This window comes from Mus pahari, chromosome 1 (assembly GCF_900095145.1).
Source record: "Mus pahari chromosome 1, PAHARI_EIJ_v1.1, whole genome shotgun sequence".
Taxonomy (NCBI): Eukaryota; Metazoa; Chordata; class Mammalia; order Rodentia; family Muridae; genus Mus; species Mus pahari.
The window spans coordinates 22462724-22479499 of NC_034590.1; the positions used below are offsets into that span (position 1 = coordinate 22462724).

Below are 16776 nucleotides of genomic sequence, written 5' to 3' on the forward strand. Positions count from 1 at the left end.
GAGAGAGAGAGAGAGAGAGAGAGAGAGAGAGAGAGAGAGAGAGAGAGAGAGAGAGATTTTCTGAGAATGAGCAATCAGTCTTTCATGTATTGTTGATCATTGTCACCCAAGTATAAGTGTGTCAACAAAATGTACTTTAAAATGAATGCTTTAGTGTAACAATAATGCCTTGGTGATGTTAGGGCATCTCTTCTTTATGCAGGAAAACCTCCCATGTAATTAAAATGTATCTTCTCTAATTGAGAACTTGATTTAATTAGATAGCAACTTAATATTCAGCCTGCTTCCCAAGATGGTCATTTTAATTCTGTCATCTTAAGTTGCAGAAAAGGGGGGTTGGAAAATACATGTTAGTCATCAAGCAAGGTTAAACAAAGTTTTCTTTGTCTTCTGGTAGCTCTGTTTTCTGTTTGATTGGTTGATCTTGTTTATTTGGTGTTTGTAATCCAAGCCCCTCTTGAATTTATAGCAATCCTCCTGTCTCAGCCTCTTGAGTGCTGTGATAACAAACATGTATCACAATGCCAGGCCTAAAAATAGTTTATGATTGAGATAGCTCCTTAGCCTCTCTGCACCATAGTGACTTTGCTGTTCTGTGCCACCTTTGAGATGTGTCGGTGGTGTTCACAATGTGTGATCCCCCAGCAGCCTGTATAGTGAGCAGGCCAGGTGTTAGTGTTGTCTCTTACCAGGATTACACTAGCCCAGGGAGGTTTGGTGAGTGTATGCAGCCACCAAAGAAGGTTTTGGTGCTGCAGCTCTGGCTTCCAGCTCCCTAATTGCTGTCACTATGAATTCTGGGGAATTCTGCCTCTGTTGTCATTGCTGCTCTATTTCCATTCTTTCTCTTTGTTTTTAAAGATATGAGAACTATATAAAGGCCTGTAGTCTTCATAAATGCAGAATCCTTTTCAGGCTGAAGTCTTTGTTGTTAATTCACTGTTATTGCCTTGTTAATCAGATATGTTTTGGGAAACTCATCAACCAACCAACACAACAGGAAACGGGACTTTAAACAGGCACTTTATTCAACAAACAGCATGAATATTCTGGAAAAAAATACATTGTTTAGCCAGCTTTCAGAGTCTGTTTAACAAACTAGCACATAGGGTCGGCAAGAATTTTCTGAATAGAATTTCAGTGTCACGAGAGCTAGTCCCTGATGTCAACAGATGGGACTACGTGAAATTAAAGAACTTTGCATAGCAAACTGTCGGATAAGCACACAGAATGGAAGACCAGCGTTGCTAGCTATGTGTCACAGTGGCTAATGCCTAGAATTTACAAAGAAATGAAGAAACACTTTTTAAATTAATCATTGGCCAGTTCTGTTTCTTCTTGAGAACTGTTTATTTCATTAGCCCATTTGTTGTCTGACAGTTTTGTTGTCTGATTGTTTTGGTGGTTAGTTTCTGCATCAGAGAAATGCAAGTTAAAAGTATTCTTCTCCACCACCTCACCCTAGTCAAGCTAGCTGCCCTCAAGAAATCTGTCAACAAATATTGGAAAGGATGTGGGGAAAGATAAGCCCTTACCCATTGCTGGGGGTGGGTGCAGATTAGTACAGACATTAAGAAAGTCAGTTTGGAGGGGCTCAAAAACCTAAAGGTAGAATTACTGTCTAACCCACCACTCAACCCCAGGCACTTACCTACTGCAGAGATGTTTGCACTCCCATGTTCATTACTGCTCTGGACATCTGTTTGCAACAAAATGGAACCAACCCAGATGCCCATCAGCAGATGAATGGAGAATGAGATGTGGTATATGTGCAAAGTAGAATATTACTCAGTTATTAAAAAAAAGAAAATATACAGGAAAATAGATGGAAAGTGTAATATTAAATGAGGTGGTACAATCTCAGAAAAAATCCTCTTGTTTTCTCATTGCATACTCTAGCCTGTAATGTATAGTGCTTATAAGTATATAGGTAGAAGTGTGGGTATATTACCACTTAGAAAGGAGACCAAGAGAGCCTTATGTTAGGTGGTGAGTAAAGATTGCAGGCAAAAGGATGTGAGCTATGGAAAAGGACATTAAGCTAACCCCCACTCCAGTATCAACTCCATCCTAGTTGTTTCTTCTAACTGTGCAGAAGTTCGCTGAGATGTATAGAGTTTACAAGTGGGCAATGTTGGAATGGCTACACTAATCTAGCTGTGCAATGTCTCATTTTACGGTGGTAATTCTTTATACAGTTGGCAAAACATTTACCAGGCTAATATAATTCATTATAACTTTCAGACTAAATAAACTTGAAGATACCATTGTACTAATTAAAGGAAAGATTGAAGAAGTGAGTCTTCCCGTGGAAAAGGTGGATGTTATTATATCAGAGTGGATGGTAAGTAAAGTAAACATTGTTTTAAATGAACATGGTAGCAGTTTTTACTCCTTATATCTGATGAATGACTATGTCAGCAGCTTTGGTGGTGGCTGGTTTCATATAGTGCTGACTTTGTGGCCTCTGCCGTTGTAGCAGACCTGCAGGGATAATGCTGAGGACTAACCAGGATGTGCTGGGCTGGGTTAGCCAAGGGTCTCCATCCTGCTCACTGTTCTCCCCTGTGTTTCGTAGCTTTATAGCTTATATTAAAGCCTTGAGTCAGGCAGGATATTTATGGATATGATCGAATGATGGTAATTACCAATGGATAGGGATTATTGATATAAATGGATAAAATCTGAAAAGTAACAGATTTTCTGTATGGAAAATTGAAGGTTTTTTTAAAAAGGTCATTTGATATTACATGATACTGTATTATGTGATAAATTTATCAAAACAATTTCAAAACAGTTTTAAGTTATAAATTTTCTATAATTTTTTTATGAGCATAGTGACAATCCAGCAAAATAGTAACTTTAGGAGCTTTTGAAGTGTTAGAACTTAACAGACAGTGTCCAGTTTAGAGCAAGTGTCCCCTGGGTGTGGACATAGCTTATGGCCTGGTGTGCCATTCCAGGAGGCAGGCCCTGCAGCCCTTGGTCACACTCAGGCTGTTGGAGGTTGAGTTTTGTTTTCAGCTGGCCTGCTAGTGGCGCCCCTGCAGCTGGCACTCTGAGGATGGGTGCTCTTTCCTGATCACCTCTACTTCAAGGGATAGAAATTCATGTATGCATTATCATTGTGACATTTTAAGTAATAAAAAATTATATTGTTAAGCATGCTCATTTATGTACACACACTTTATTTACCATGGTACTTCCTGAAGTAATCTCATGTGGCTTAGCTGGTGGCTCAAGATGAGGACAGATAAGACAAACCTATTGCCTGCTGCTGTTTTTTGTTACATTTCTTACTTCTCTGTGGCTTCATTTGTGGAAGTGTTTTACCTTGGCTGTCTACTAAGTGCCTCTACTTTGCTGTCAGTCCTTAAAGATAGATGTTGTCTGTTTCTGCACACCCTTTTCTCTGTTTTATTTTATTCTGTTTTTATATAATTACATAATTTTCCCCTTTTACCTCTACAACCCATCCCAATTGTGTGTGCCTCTGTGTGTGTGTTTATATGTGTGAGTGTGTGGTAGATATATGCATGTGCTCAGTCCACATAATGTTACTCATGTGTATGTTTTCAGGGCTGAAACATGGTTAGCTTTTGTACTTTAGTTGAACCTTCTGTCACAGCCATCACAGCTTCTGTTGTTATAGTATGTTGCTATTAAACCTCTTTTCTCCAGAGGATGAGCCATGATTCACACAGTACTGGCAGACTCCATCACACGTCTCAGTGTAAAAAAATGATGATGAGCTCTCCTCACAGGAGAGCTTGTCCTGACAGAAATTCACTGGCCCCGACCCAGTCGTATTTGGGATTTTCCTGTATAAGTGTGAAGGCAGTTAGCATGTGGCAGGTTGAAGGTGGCGCTGGGAGTCAGCCTGCCTGAGCGCTTAGCCTCTTTCATTACCTCTGGGACACGTGATGGAGCCTTTCAGTGCCTTGGTTTCCTGCTCTGTAAAATGAAGAAACAGCAGTACTTACTTCGTGGGCTGCAGCAAGGATCAGATGAGCTGCTGCTTGCGAATGTCTCAAGATGACTGTGGAAACAGCTGTTCGGTTTCGGACAGTAACACAGTGAGCGAATGAGTCCCTAGACTGGGTTGTGAAGCATGGGATGGCTGAGTAACTGCCCAGATGGCTCTACTGGACAGCAGGCCCTGCAGAGGCTGCGCCAGAATTCATCCTGTTCCCCTTCCTTTCAGACATGGCGTTCGAGTCATCCCGGGTTTGTCTGTTATTACCAACCCTTTCAGTTCTGAAGAGCAGCTGTGACCGTGATGCCCTGGATGATGAGGACAGTGGCACCTGCCCAATGCTCTCCTCTGCATGGCTGATTTGTCATCTTGTAGATGTTATGGTGGGATTTTAGTGTTTGTTTCCCTGTTGTAGCAAATCTCTATTTCAGAATGTCAGTGCCACTGTCCTTTGACAGTGGGCTCTCCAGGCTCCAATTGTCAGTCCTCTCTTAAACATGAACACACTCACAAGTTCTCTTTCATGTGCCCTGAGTCCTGTATCCCTGATTCGATGTCTGTGAACATCTGCTTCTTTCCTTAGCTGCTGGGCAGTTTCTTGGGTCATACTGTTTCCCACAGAACCTTTTCAGTGTCTTTAATTCCATTCTTGTTTTCATGATGAGTAATGTTCATGTATCCTATAAATCATGGTCCTTACCAGGCTGAAATACATCTTTTTGCACCTTATCCTCTCAACGTTTATCGTGTAGAATGATGGGAAGGAATGGCTGCACAGTGTTGTGAGGCTGCTGTACCTTGCTTTGTTTTGTTGTTTTTGTTTATCTACTTCTGCATAGGTGTGGGCTCCTTCCTGAATCATCTCTCCAAGAAACAGTGTGAGTGTGGTGTCTTTCTAAGTCAGGGGCACTCGAGGCTCATCTTCCTTTCCTTTCCTAAATGTCTTTTAAGTTTTAATGCCATCCAAGAACTTGAAAGATTTACCTAAGATTAACAACTCACAGAATGTTGGGTCACATAGAGAAAAGTAACAAATGGCTGAAGAGCCTAACACCGCCAAAGCTAATTTGGCTCTGGACCTGCAGCATTCCAACTTCCCACATCCTTCGAGTTTAGTCAGTCTGCCTCTCTAGGTGCAGTTTCTTGGGAACTTTACTCTCACAGTGGAACAAAGCCCCTTGTCAACTTGAAACATAGGAAGTACACAAGGAATTTACCTTATTGACTTTGGCAGGATTATAGATTACTGGCTTTGGCTCAATTCTTTGAGCCACGTCAAGCATTAAATTGGGGCTTTGCATTTCCCTGAGGCTGATTTGTGCTTGAAAGTCCTTCAGAGCCTTCAGAGTGGGTGGAGTTGGGGAGGAAGTGTTTGACCACATAGTACCAAGCTGTTTGGGTGGGCTCCTAAATTCACCAAGTGTCTGTTATATGGGCAGTTTCTGGGAGTCTCACTGAGCTGCACCCCAGGCTTCTTTAGCCTTCAGGATAGATGCTTATTGCTGCATCTAACAAGATGGCCTTTTCTTACTGTATATTTGTTGTATTTGGAAAATTGAGGTCTCGTTCTTTTAACTTTTTAATCATACTGCTAGTTAACATTTTGTATAGCCTTAAAATCATGTGTGTTTGTTTGTGTGTATGTGTGTCTGTTATGGAATCTAGCCTTAAAATCATGTGCGTTTGTGTGTATGTGTGTCTATTATTGAATCCAGTGTATTTATGGTACTATAGCAAAAGTACTCGAGGCTAAGTAATTTATACTTAGAGACAATAAGATTTTCTAAAAATTCACAGTTTTCCAAGCAGGAAGTCCAAGGTCAAGGATATGGTAGGTTCTGTGTCTGGCCAGAGTCTGGTGTCTGCTACCAAGAATAGTACCTTGTTGCTGTGTGTGCTCGAGAGGAGCGGATACTGTCTTCACATAAACAATACTAGAAGGGGACAAGCCCACCACCTCAAATGTGGCAGGTTTCCTCCTTATGGCTCAAATTACTTTATAAAACTCTCCAGTTCTGTTTTTGAGAAAAGGTCTTACAGATTGACCTCATACTGACGATATAGCCCTGGCTGGCTCTGAACTCATGAACTCACTATAAGCCTGCTTTAGCTCCTGACTGCTGGGATTGTAAGCATGTTCCATATGTCTAGCTTTCCTTCCATCCCCTGTATAGTCAATTAACTTTTAATCAGCATACAAAATAAAGGGCATTCTTACAACATTTTCACATATGTGTGTCATTGTATGTTGCTCATAATCCCCCAGTGGCCTGCCTTTCTGCTGGTCCCTTTCCTTTATGTGGCTCCTGTCTACCTTCATGTTATTCATACAATATGTAAATGTGTATGTGAATCAGGTTGACTTCATGTGAAAGAAAGCATGAGCCGGGCGTGATGGCGCACGCCTTTAATCCCAGCACTCAGGAGGCAGAGGCAGGCGGATTTCTGAGTTCGAGGCCAGCCTGGTCTACANAGTGAGTTCCAGGACAGCCAGGGCTGTACACAGAAACCCTGCCTGGAAAAACCAAAAAAAAAAAAAAAGAAAGAAAGAAAGCATGATACCTGTCCTTCCTGTTACCCTTATTTTCCCTTCTGTAGGCTCCTCCCTCTATAGTCACATCGATTTTCTTGTTCTATATATGAATTTCTTTAATACAAAGTTTGCATATGAGAGAAATATATATTTGCCTTACTTATTTTACTTCATACCAGTACATTGTTGGTTTATCTTTAATATAGGAATTTGGAGAGACACATTGGGATCCTAGTACAGTCTGCTAAGTCTAATATGTGTCTCTCTAATATTATTGTCTTTATTAAAGGTGCTGGCTTATACTTTGGTTGTTCTCCTAAGTGTGGGCTACTTAGTTGTAATTAATCGTTCCCCTGAATTTGATGTGGAGACTCTTGCTTAAGATTTACATCACATCCTTAAGCCTGAGAGCTGAGTCTGGGGTAAGGGAGCGTGTGTTCTTAGATCTTGAGATGCTTTTTATAGTTTCCTAAAACTACAGTCTAAAGGGAAGGGTATCATACTGATCAGGTCAGAGTGCCATCTAGTGGGAGGAAGGGTTTTAAACTTCCACATTGAGAAGAGCCAAGTAGAGGAGGGGCACCTTGCTCTCCAGAAGCACCGTAGTCAGCAGGAGGGCCTTAGTATGCAAGAGAGTGGCCAGCACATACTAGGTTCCTAGCAGGAGTAGCATTCTCCCTTACATAGAAGGTAGTAACCACATAAAGGAATAGGAAACAGTAGCTCTTCTGACAAATGTTTATTTTACAGGTGTATAATTTCACCATCTTTTGGATACATGCTAATATAAAAATATTAAAAATATCTTTCCCCTGTTACTCAGGACCCATCCATCTTCCACCACAATCTGTGATGCCCTGATGAAGTGTGCGCATCTCAAGCCCATGGCATGCTCCTTCTTTTAACATCTGCTCAGAGGCAGAATAGAGTGCTTCTATTCTGAAATGCACTGTGCATTTCAGACCTGTACTTGTGTTCAGTGCAGCACAGGTGTGCTCTGCACACTGTTTTATTCCTGTTTTTTTGTATGTATCTCCTTTAAACCCACTACTGACTGCTATAGCTACAGCCTTTAATGTGTTCCCTTCAGACTGTTCCTCTGTGGCTTCTACTGTGATTGATCATGGCTTCTGCTGTTATTGTGGCTTCTTCTGTGATTGATCATGGCTTCTGCTGTTACCGTGGCTTCTGCTGGAATGGCGGCTTCTGTAGAAGTGTTGAATTCAAGTGTCAGGAGTGGCTATGAAGCCTATGGACACCTGCCGTTGATTCTCGTTCCCTTTGTGATAAAGGAACAGATTCTACTGTCTTTCCTTCAGACTTGTTCACACCTGTTTCATAGTTGTGTATCTGCCACGTAGACTGTCCTTCTGTGGTTCAGGGTACATGTGTTCCCTTGTCCTTAAATGGAGTGTGAAGTGTCACTTGAATAACCTTGATTGTGGTTAACATTCCGTCTTACGCTTATGTTCAAGTCAACTATAGTGGATTCTTATTTTGTTTTGTCTGTAGGTTTTGTTCCCAGTGTTGTGCAGTTATCAGATGCTCATTCATCAAGGTGGCTTTTTGCTCTGATAAAGGTTGACTTCTTCCCATGATGAAGTGTTCTTTGTTCATAATCATAGTTTGGTTCTTTACTCTTCCAGGACTTGATCAGTGTTTATATTAGAATGACATTTGTATTTCTGCCATTTCCCATTTATTTTTGTTCTTGTGATACTGACAGTTGACCCCAGGGTCTTGTTCACACAAGGCAAGTCCTTGACCTCTGAACCACATCCCCAGTCCTTCCCTTTAGACTGTGTTTAAGTGGGGTTCTTATGTAGCAGATACAGATGGCTCCTAACATAAGATATATCCCAACTTACAACTTGTCAACTTATGTTTAAATCCTTTTGGTGTTTGCCCAGCAGTGGCATAGCTGGATCATCCTGTAGATATGGTTTAGGTTTTTTTTTAAATATCTATTTTATGCTAATGAGTATTTTGCCATGTGTATGTATATGTAACATGAACATGTCTAGTGCCCATGGAAGCCAGAAAAACATGTCAGATCCCATGGAACTGAAGTTACAGGAGGCTATGAGCCTCCATGTGGGTTCTGGGAATTTAACTCAGGTTCTCTACACAAGCAACCACTGATCCATCTCTCCAGTCTTTATATATTAGTTTTTTTGAGGCCTTTCTCATTTCCACAGTGGCTACGCTAGATCCCACTCCCACCACTTGAGTAAGTATACCCCATGTCTCCTTTTGTGCCTTTTTATGAGGTCGCAGTTTTGAGGTCAAATTCCTTTCCCCCTTACACTTGGTCTTGAATCCACTCTTGGGCTTTCTGCCAGGCACTTAGATGATACCTACTGTAGATGTGGATGTGCTCTGAACTCAGTAGACATGTTAGATGCTATGGGTTAGATCCTGAAGGCTGATTACTTGTTGAAAGCAATCTTTTGTTTTTTTCTCTAAGTTACTTCAGATGACTGTCAATAGTCTTTCTCCAGGGTAACTGCTTATTTTTTAACTCTCTCATAACTTGGTTTTGCCTAAGGGTGTTTTAGTCATTTAGTTATTTGAAATTAGGAAATAGACTTGTTCTGAAAATATCTGCCTTTATTTAATCACCTATGAACCTGTACCAGGAAGACATCATGAACATGTTAGGAGTCAGGTTTCTCATGAATGTGAGTCTGCAACCATAGTTTTAATTTCATGTGTTCTGTTGTGGCTCTGTGGCTCTTAAGTTCTGAAGGGCAAGTGCAGTATTTAATTTTATAAAGTAAATGTCAGTTTTGAAGGAAGACTGCCCCATGAGCATCATAAGAGGCAATATCAGGTATAATCCTTCCAGATGGTGCCCTACAGGTGAGGCAGCAGCCTGTGAAATTGTACTCTGAATTGCACTGCAGATGAGTGGGGCGTTGGGAGCCAGGCTTTCTGCTATCAGTAATAAACGACTTGGTTCAGAACCAAGGACAGTTCCCAGGAAGTTTAAAGACTGTTTAGTCACCTGGGAAGTCTTCAGTAGAATGAAGTTCAGCAAACTGGAAAGTTAAGAGGAAGGACAGTCATCTTCACCCACCCACTTTTAATGAGCTGTGTTAATTTTCTCAGTGCCATCTATGTATTAGTTCTACATATAATCTGCATGTCACATAATCCTCCACACCAGTGTCTCAGCGCTTACCAAAATGCCACTCAAGTATTCTGATCACATATTTAAAATTCTGATCCCATTTAATGTGTTCTCTGGGAAGTTTTTTATTTCAGAATACCTGCATCCTGCAGTACCCATGCCATCTTAATATAAACATGTAATCATCTAATCAGGCAAATCAAATACAAATTTAGACCTTGACTTCTGTCATCAGACCAGATTCACATTCTGCTTCAGTTCATTCACTGTTGGTGTGACTGGGTTGTGTGTGTGTGTGTGTGTGTGTGTGTGTGTGTGTGTGTCTTACGCTATTACCTTTTCTTTTTTTTTTAAAAAAAAGATTTATTTATTTATTATATGTAAGTACACTGTAGCTGTCTTCAGACACTCCAGAAGAGGGCATCAGATCTTGTTACGGATGGTTGTGAGCCATCATGTGGTTGCTGGGATTTGAATTCCAGACCTTCGGAAGAGCAGTCGGGTGCTCTTACCCACTGAGCCATCTCACCAGCCCGCTATTACCTTTTCTAAGCCTTGGTTTCTTCTTCAGTCACATGATGGCAGTGGCAAGTGCATTCTGTGAGATAGTTAAGTGAGCATTATAAAACACAGGCAGCAACATTATTAGCAGTTTTGGTTTTAAAATAGAAACTGTCATTTTATATAACTAATTTTATTTTGTACCAGAACAGTTTAAAAGCAAGCTTCCTTTATTTTATCAGTATGGATACAATGAATACATGCTGTTGCTCATTCAGACAGTGTGGACCATGTGCTTATACTTCTTGGAGCTAACATGCCATTTATGATTGCCTGAGAAGAAATAGTCAAGGAAATAGATGCAGATTAAGGACAAAGAAGAGAATATACATACATAATGGCATCAGAAAAATCTATTTTAATGGATTAACAATTTAGAAATTACATGAGTACCAGGAAAACCAGTAACCAGTGAAATTGTCAAGCTCTAAGTCTTCAGTAGTATGACAAGCTTCCAGCTATAACATGTATATCTGTTGTTTAAGAGAATGTTTTCCCATTGGCTGACTGGCTCCTCACTTTTTTGTTTGCTTGTTAGGTTTTGGGGTGTGTCTGTGTGTCTGTGTGCGCGTGTTTGTGATGGTGATGTCTCCTTATGTTGTCCTGGAGCTCACTATATCCATCAGGGTGACCTTGAACTCACAGAGTTCCTCCTGAGTGCTGGGATTAAAGGTACACGCCATCACACCCAGCCAACTCCCCTGTTCTTTAATATAGGCTGTACCAATCACATTGACATGATAGAAACTTATATGGGAGCAGACTCTTGCATTAGAATGGAAATAGAAGCAGTTATTAATAGTCTTCCAACCAAAACAAAAACAAAAACAAAAAAACCAGGGTTTAGTGGAGAATTCTATCACACCTTCAAAGAAGACCTAATACCAATACTCTCCAAACTGTTCCACAAAATAGAAACAGAAGGGACACTACCTAATTCATGCTATGCAGCCACAGTTACACTGTGTATTTTCCCTTGGAGATGGGACTGTTTCTGTCTAATCAGGAACTTGTCACAATTTCCTTTCATAGAGGACTTCATAAAAGATTTTTTTTTCTGCTTCTGTCATGTTTAATGTTTCAAATGGATTTTAAAAACTGGTCGAGGCATTTAACTATTATAAATTATTTTGATGAGTTAAATACTGAGTTGTATATTTTAAAGTAAATTAGTTTAATAAAAATTGTATTTCTTAGTTATAAATTATAAAGATGTTTTGGGAGATTTTATATTTCTGTCTAGCTTGATCGAATAATTCAAGAAAAATGTATTATGAGGGTATTAGCTAGTTTGTCAACTTGACAGTAGCTAGGGTCCTTTTAAAAGAAGGCACCTAAATTGAGAAAATGATCTCAGAAGTAGCCTATGGGCAAGCCTGTGAGGCATTTTCTTTTCTTTATTTTTTAAGATTTATTTTTATTTTATGCGTATTGGTGTTTTGACTGTATTTCTGTCTGAGGGTGTCAGAATCCTTGGAACTGGAGTTAACGACAGGTCTGAGCTGCCATGTGGGTGCTAGGAATTGAATCCAGGTACCCTGAAAGATCCATCTATCTCCCCAGCCCCAGGGAGGCTTTTTAAATTGATAATTGATTTGGGAGGGCTCGGACCATTGTGAGTAGTGTACCTGTGGGCAGGTGTTCTGTAGTTGTATAAGAAAGCAGGCTTTGTGTATGGGTGCTTGTCTGTACGTATGTCTGTGCACCACATGTGTTACTGGTGCCAGAAGAAATCATTGGCTTCCCTGAAACTGGAGTCACCGATGGTGATGAGCCATCATGTCAGGGCCGAGAATTGAGTTCAGTCCTCTGGAGTAGCAGCCAGTGGTCTTAGCCATTAAGTCATCTCTCTGGGACTTCAATTAATTAATTCTCTCTCTCTCTCTCTCTCTCTCTCTCTCTCTCTCTCTCTCTCTCTCTCTTTTTCTCTCTCTCATTTTTTTATTTTATTTTATTTTGAATTTTGGTTTTTCAAGACATGGATTCTCTGTGTAGCCCTGGCTGTCCTGGAACTCTATGTGTAGACCAGGTTGCCTTTGAATTTAGAGATCTGCCTTCCTCTGTTTTCCAAGTGCTGGGATTAAAGGTATGCACTACCCATGGCCAACTTTAGGCAGTCTTTCTATATCTTGGGTAAACAGTTGTCCCACTTTTTAGGAATTCCTTGGCATAAATAATGATTCAGCTTGCCAATGCAAAAATGTCCATTTATAGTCATTCCTGTGCATAGATCTGTATGAATGTGTGGAATTTGGTGGAATTTCATACATCCCACGGTCCCTGAATATACAGAGCATATTAGCAGGTGCTAGTGTTTAGGATTTAGCATATGACTTCTACACTTGTTCAGAAGCTTCCATCTGAGCCTTTGTTTCTGTGGTTTGAGCACATCTGCAGCTCAGCATGGCTGCCTGGACATTTTCTTATCCATGACTTAGTTTGTGAGGCAGAAGTTGACCCAAGGCAAAGGCAGTCAACAGACTTGTTTCTGGGTTACTCACCTGTGGGGATGGTTTTGGGTCTGCTGACTTCTTTGTTCTGTTTGTTTATGTGGTTAAAGAATAGAGTGTTTATTCCACCAGAAAAGTATGTGTACATAGAACAAGGGAGCAGATGAGAAACAGCCTCCGTTAGAGGGCTGATGTGAGGTGAGTTGTCCTTCCCCTGATGCTGAGGGATGTGGCCCTGGAGGAGGACAAGTAGCTGTAGCCTGTGACTGTGTACCAATAGAATATGGCGTGTTAGGACCCCAAGAGTGTCTCCTGTCCCTGTGTATTTTATTACCCTTTCCCTGGGAAGGGCTCACTGGTATTTCTTGAAATCTGGTTGCATTGGGATCCTGCTCCTTGAGCTGAATTCATACAGCACCATTTCTTGAAGATGCTGGTGTGTGACAAGTAGAAGACAAACTGCAGTGGGGACGTGTAACACTCAGAATGTGGGCAGCCACCTTGTTGTAACTAAGAACTCTTAGTGTGGTGTGCCCTGTGAATCTCTCTGATGAATGAATGGTTATGTTACTCCCCGATTTAAACTACCCACTGAATTCAGGTAGTGCTGTCTGTGTGCACACCAATGACAGCTCTCTAGATAGTGCATGCTTTGGGAAGTGGCACTTCGAGGTGGCCTATCATGTGCGTACCAGGATGTGTGGCAACATCTTGTGGCTCTGCCCAGTGGATGCCAGTAGTGTTTTCCACCCTGACCTCTACTGTGTGACTGAGAGAGACAAAGTCTATCAAGGCTGCTACTCCCAATTAACTGCAACATACCAGGAAGCTGCAGGGCTGATGAAGTTTCTCTTTCATTAGGGAAGAAAGAGTAGGGTGTAGGTGCAATTTCTGTACTTGCTACCATGAGAACCAGCTGGGTCTTCTTCACACCCAAACCTGGCTTTCCAGTGCTTACTCAATAGATCTTCTATATATACAATGACAGAGTTACACAACAGAAAAACGTACTTGTTGGAATCGCTGTCAGCTACTCTGATTGGTCTCTTGTGGCAGTGCCCATTCCTGATGTTCATCTTTTCTTTTCTCTACAGGGCTATTTTCTTCTTTTTGAGTCAATGTTGGATTCTGTCCTTTATGCAAAGAGTAAATACTTGGCAAAAGGGGGATCGGGTAAGTATGACATTTCAGTTTTAATCTGATCTCAAGATGGTACAACCAAATGAGCCTTTGAACATCGAGTGCACTGTGTATGGCTGAGTCTTAGTAGAGCACAAAGATGTTCCCATTAGAAGGAGCCTTGGTCATTTAAGATACAAGGAGTCCAAGGTTTCTTAGGACATCTTCTATTAACAGTTTGTTTGTTTAATAAAAAACATAAGGACTATGTTTTTAATAGTGGGAAGTTTTTAGTATTCAAATTAAAATGTATCAGAAGCATCATTTCAGTTTTTAACCTTTTGTCATTTACTCTGTTTTCCTTGCTTAATTTTAGCCAAAGGCCAATAGCATGTTTTATGCTGAGTTGGAGACTATTTGCTTTAATGGCAAATTTTTCTTATCTCACTAACTTATGAGCGTCTCTACTCTGTGATTTAGTGTTTAGAAAGGTTTTAAATACCTCCCACCTGTAAGTTTACTATAAGATCCCTATCAACTTGGAGCCTTTTTTTCCATGTCTGTTTTTTTCCATATCTTGTTCTGGTTTCATCCTGGTGGAGGGGTGCACTTCTGGGCCTTGTGCTGATAAGACTGTTGTCCTTAAGAACAGGGGTTGTGTTTATTTTGAAGAAATTCATGGCTTCTTGAACACAGAGTGGATAAACTGTTTGTGTATGGAATCCTAGTGCCTCCCTTCCACCTGCTTTTCCTGGTCTTCCTTGCTTTCCCTGACTTTCTCTGCTCCCAGAGCTCCACAGTCAGAAGAGCTGACAAATGCTGCCCCAGGTTGACTGCAGGGATCTGTCAGACTAGACAGAGCTGCTGGCCCTGGCTCCAACCTTCTTCCCTTAGTATCCTGCAGCTGTATAGCAGTTACTATAGGGTTAAAAGCCCTCAGGGCAAACCAGGAGAGTTAGGGCAGGTCCTCCAGACAGTGGGACACTCTGTTCCCTCTTTCTCAAGGTGCATTGCTATATATTCCTTGTATCCACTTTAAACTGATTCTTGACCTCTGCTGTGAACCTGGCTAGAATTTGAGAGGATTTACCCTGAAACGGTTGCACATCTGTGATTATTGTGGTCTTTTGAAGGAAACGCTATCACTTGATGATTCTCTAGTGGCTGTTACCATCACCCTTGCTTATGTTCTAATCCTCACCACAGCCCTTTGAGATTTGGAGATCAGTCTCCAAAGGTGTCCAGGAAGATGATGCCATTAAGCAGCCAAGCCTGCATTGCTTTTTCTTTTCTGGTTTTTAGCTCATATCTGCCTGACTTAATCAATATTCATGTTCTTTTCACTAAACCTTGTTTCCCTTATTAAAATGCGTTTAAAACATCTGACTCTTGCTGTGGGGTTCTTGAGATCACCCCCCTCCACACCTCCCCAGTGGTGTCCATTGATCTCACTGAAGAACTGACAGCAGCTAATGCATTTAAATCGAGTGCTCAGTGAGATTCATTAGGCCCCCACGGCCACGGGACCATGGCAGCTGGAGGGATAAAAGGGAGGTTAATGATTCTAGCTCAGTCCATATTTTTATATAACTGATTAGCATTAGAATCATCTGAGGGTGTAGTCAGAAGAATTGGCATTTAGCTGCCTGAGTAGTGCTATGGAATGCTATTTGTTAATATAATTAGGAGAAAAAGAAAAAAGTATGAGCAATGTGAAGTGACCCATTGTTGCCACCAGATGCTCATGTGTGTTGTAAAGTTTTATTCTATGGTTTTCAGAAGGAATCTTTACCAAGCAATTGATAATTTAAAAATTTTAGAAAGAATTATTGCATTATGGAAGAGGGCATGGGTACTACAGGCGCACATGAGCATAATGGGTCTGTGATGTAAATCTGAGTTCATCTTTCTCCTCCTCTCTAAATCAATATAAAGAAATACTAAGTTCTTGGATAGAAAGAATTAATTCCAGAAGTTGTCAGCTCACCCAAATTTACTGTAAAATATGGTGAAATCCCAAACCACTAATTGTTAAAAGTAGATGAGAATTTGTGTTTTCCCTTTTTTTATTGTTTTGTTTTCCCCCTTTTTATGTTAAAAATTCTACAGAATTCTAAGTACTGATGTCTGCACCAACAGGTTTGTCTTCAGTTTTATCTGATTATGAAATTTATGTAGAAAAGTACACAAGAAATGGCAAGAAACCATCAAAGTAGTAAGGCCCTGGGGTGGCAGAGACAGGAGGAAGAGCCCTGCCATGTATTAAGTGTATCCTGAAGTCTGGGTAATAAAACTAGACAGTACTGGTTCCTGTGTGGGAGACTAGTTGAAGAAAATAGAAAATCTGTGGGTACAGCCACAGATGTAACTAGGACATTTTATAATATAGGAAACTATTTTAATAGCAAATTCAAAGATAATTATTTAAAAACAAAACAAAGCCAAGTATAGTGGCTTATATTTGTAAACCCAACATTTGGGAGTTGGAAGCAGGAAGATCAAGAGTTCAAGGCTAGCCTCAGCTACCCTTTGAGTTTGAGCCCTGGCAATATAGGGCCTTTCATTAAAGGAAAAAAGAAAAGGATAAAGTGAATTAAGGTCCAGCTAGGCTCAGTGGTACATTCTTGTAGTCCCAGTACTTAGAAAGCTGAGGCAAGAAGAATATTTAAGCCTTGAAGTTCAAGGGTAACCTAGGCAACATACTAAACCTTTGAACAACCCTTCCCCAAACAGCTTACTCTGGACAAGAAATTGAATATTATAACTTAACTAGTGAATCAGATAGATTACAAACACATTAGGCTTGAGGGAAGAGGAATTTTCTAAGAACTTAAATTTGGAAGCCCTGAAAGAATGATTTACACAGTTGAGAGCATGTAACAGACTATACTCAGCAAAGTCAATAAAGTAGGGAATCCATCCAGCTCCTACCATCAGCTTAATTTCTAACTTATCAATGGATGAATGACAGCTCTCAGAAAAGGATGAGGACAAGGAAAGGTGA

General features: G+C 40.7%; 1 protein-coding gene across 2 annotated transcripts in view; it reads left to right on the top strand.

Annotated features, from left to right (window-relative positions):
• The window catches only part of Prmt3 (protein arginine methyltransferase 3), an 83590-nt gene that overhangs the window by 26250 nt on the left and 40564 nt on the right, over positions 1-16776 (top strand). For both annotated transcript variants that reach the window (XM_021195437.2, XM_029546073.1), the window contains 2 exons: positions 2245-2344; positions 13748-13826. In XM_021195437.2, coding sequence (XP_021051096.1) covers positions 2245-2344; positions 13748-13826 — 179 coding nt within the window. The remainder of the gene's footprint in view (positions 1-2244; positions 2345-13747; positions 13827-16776) is intronic.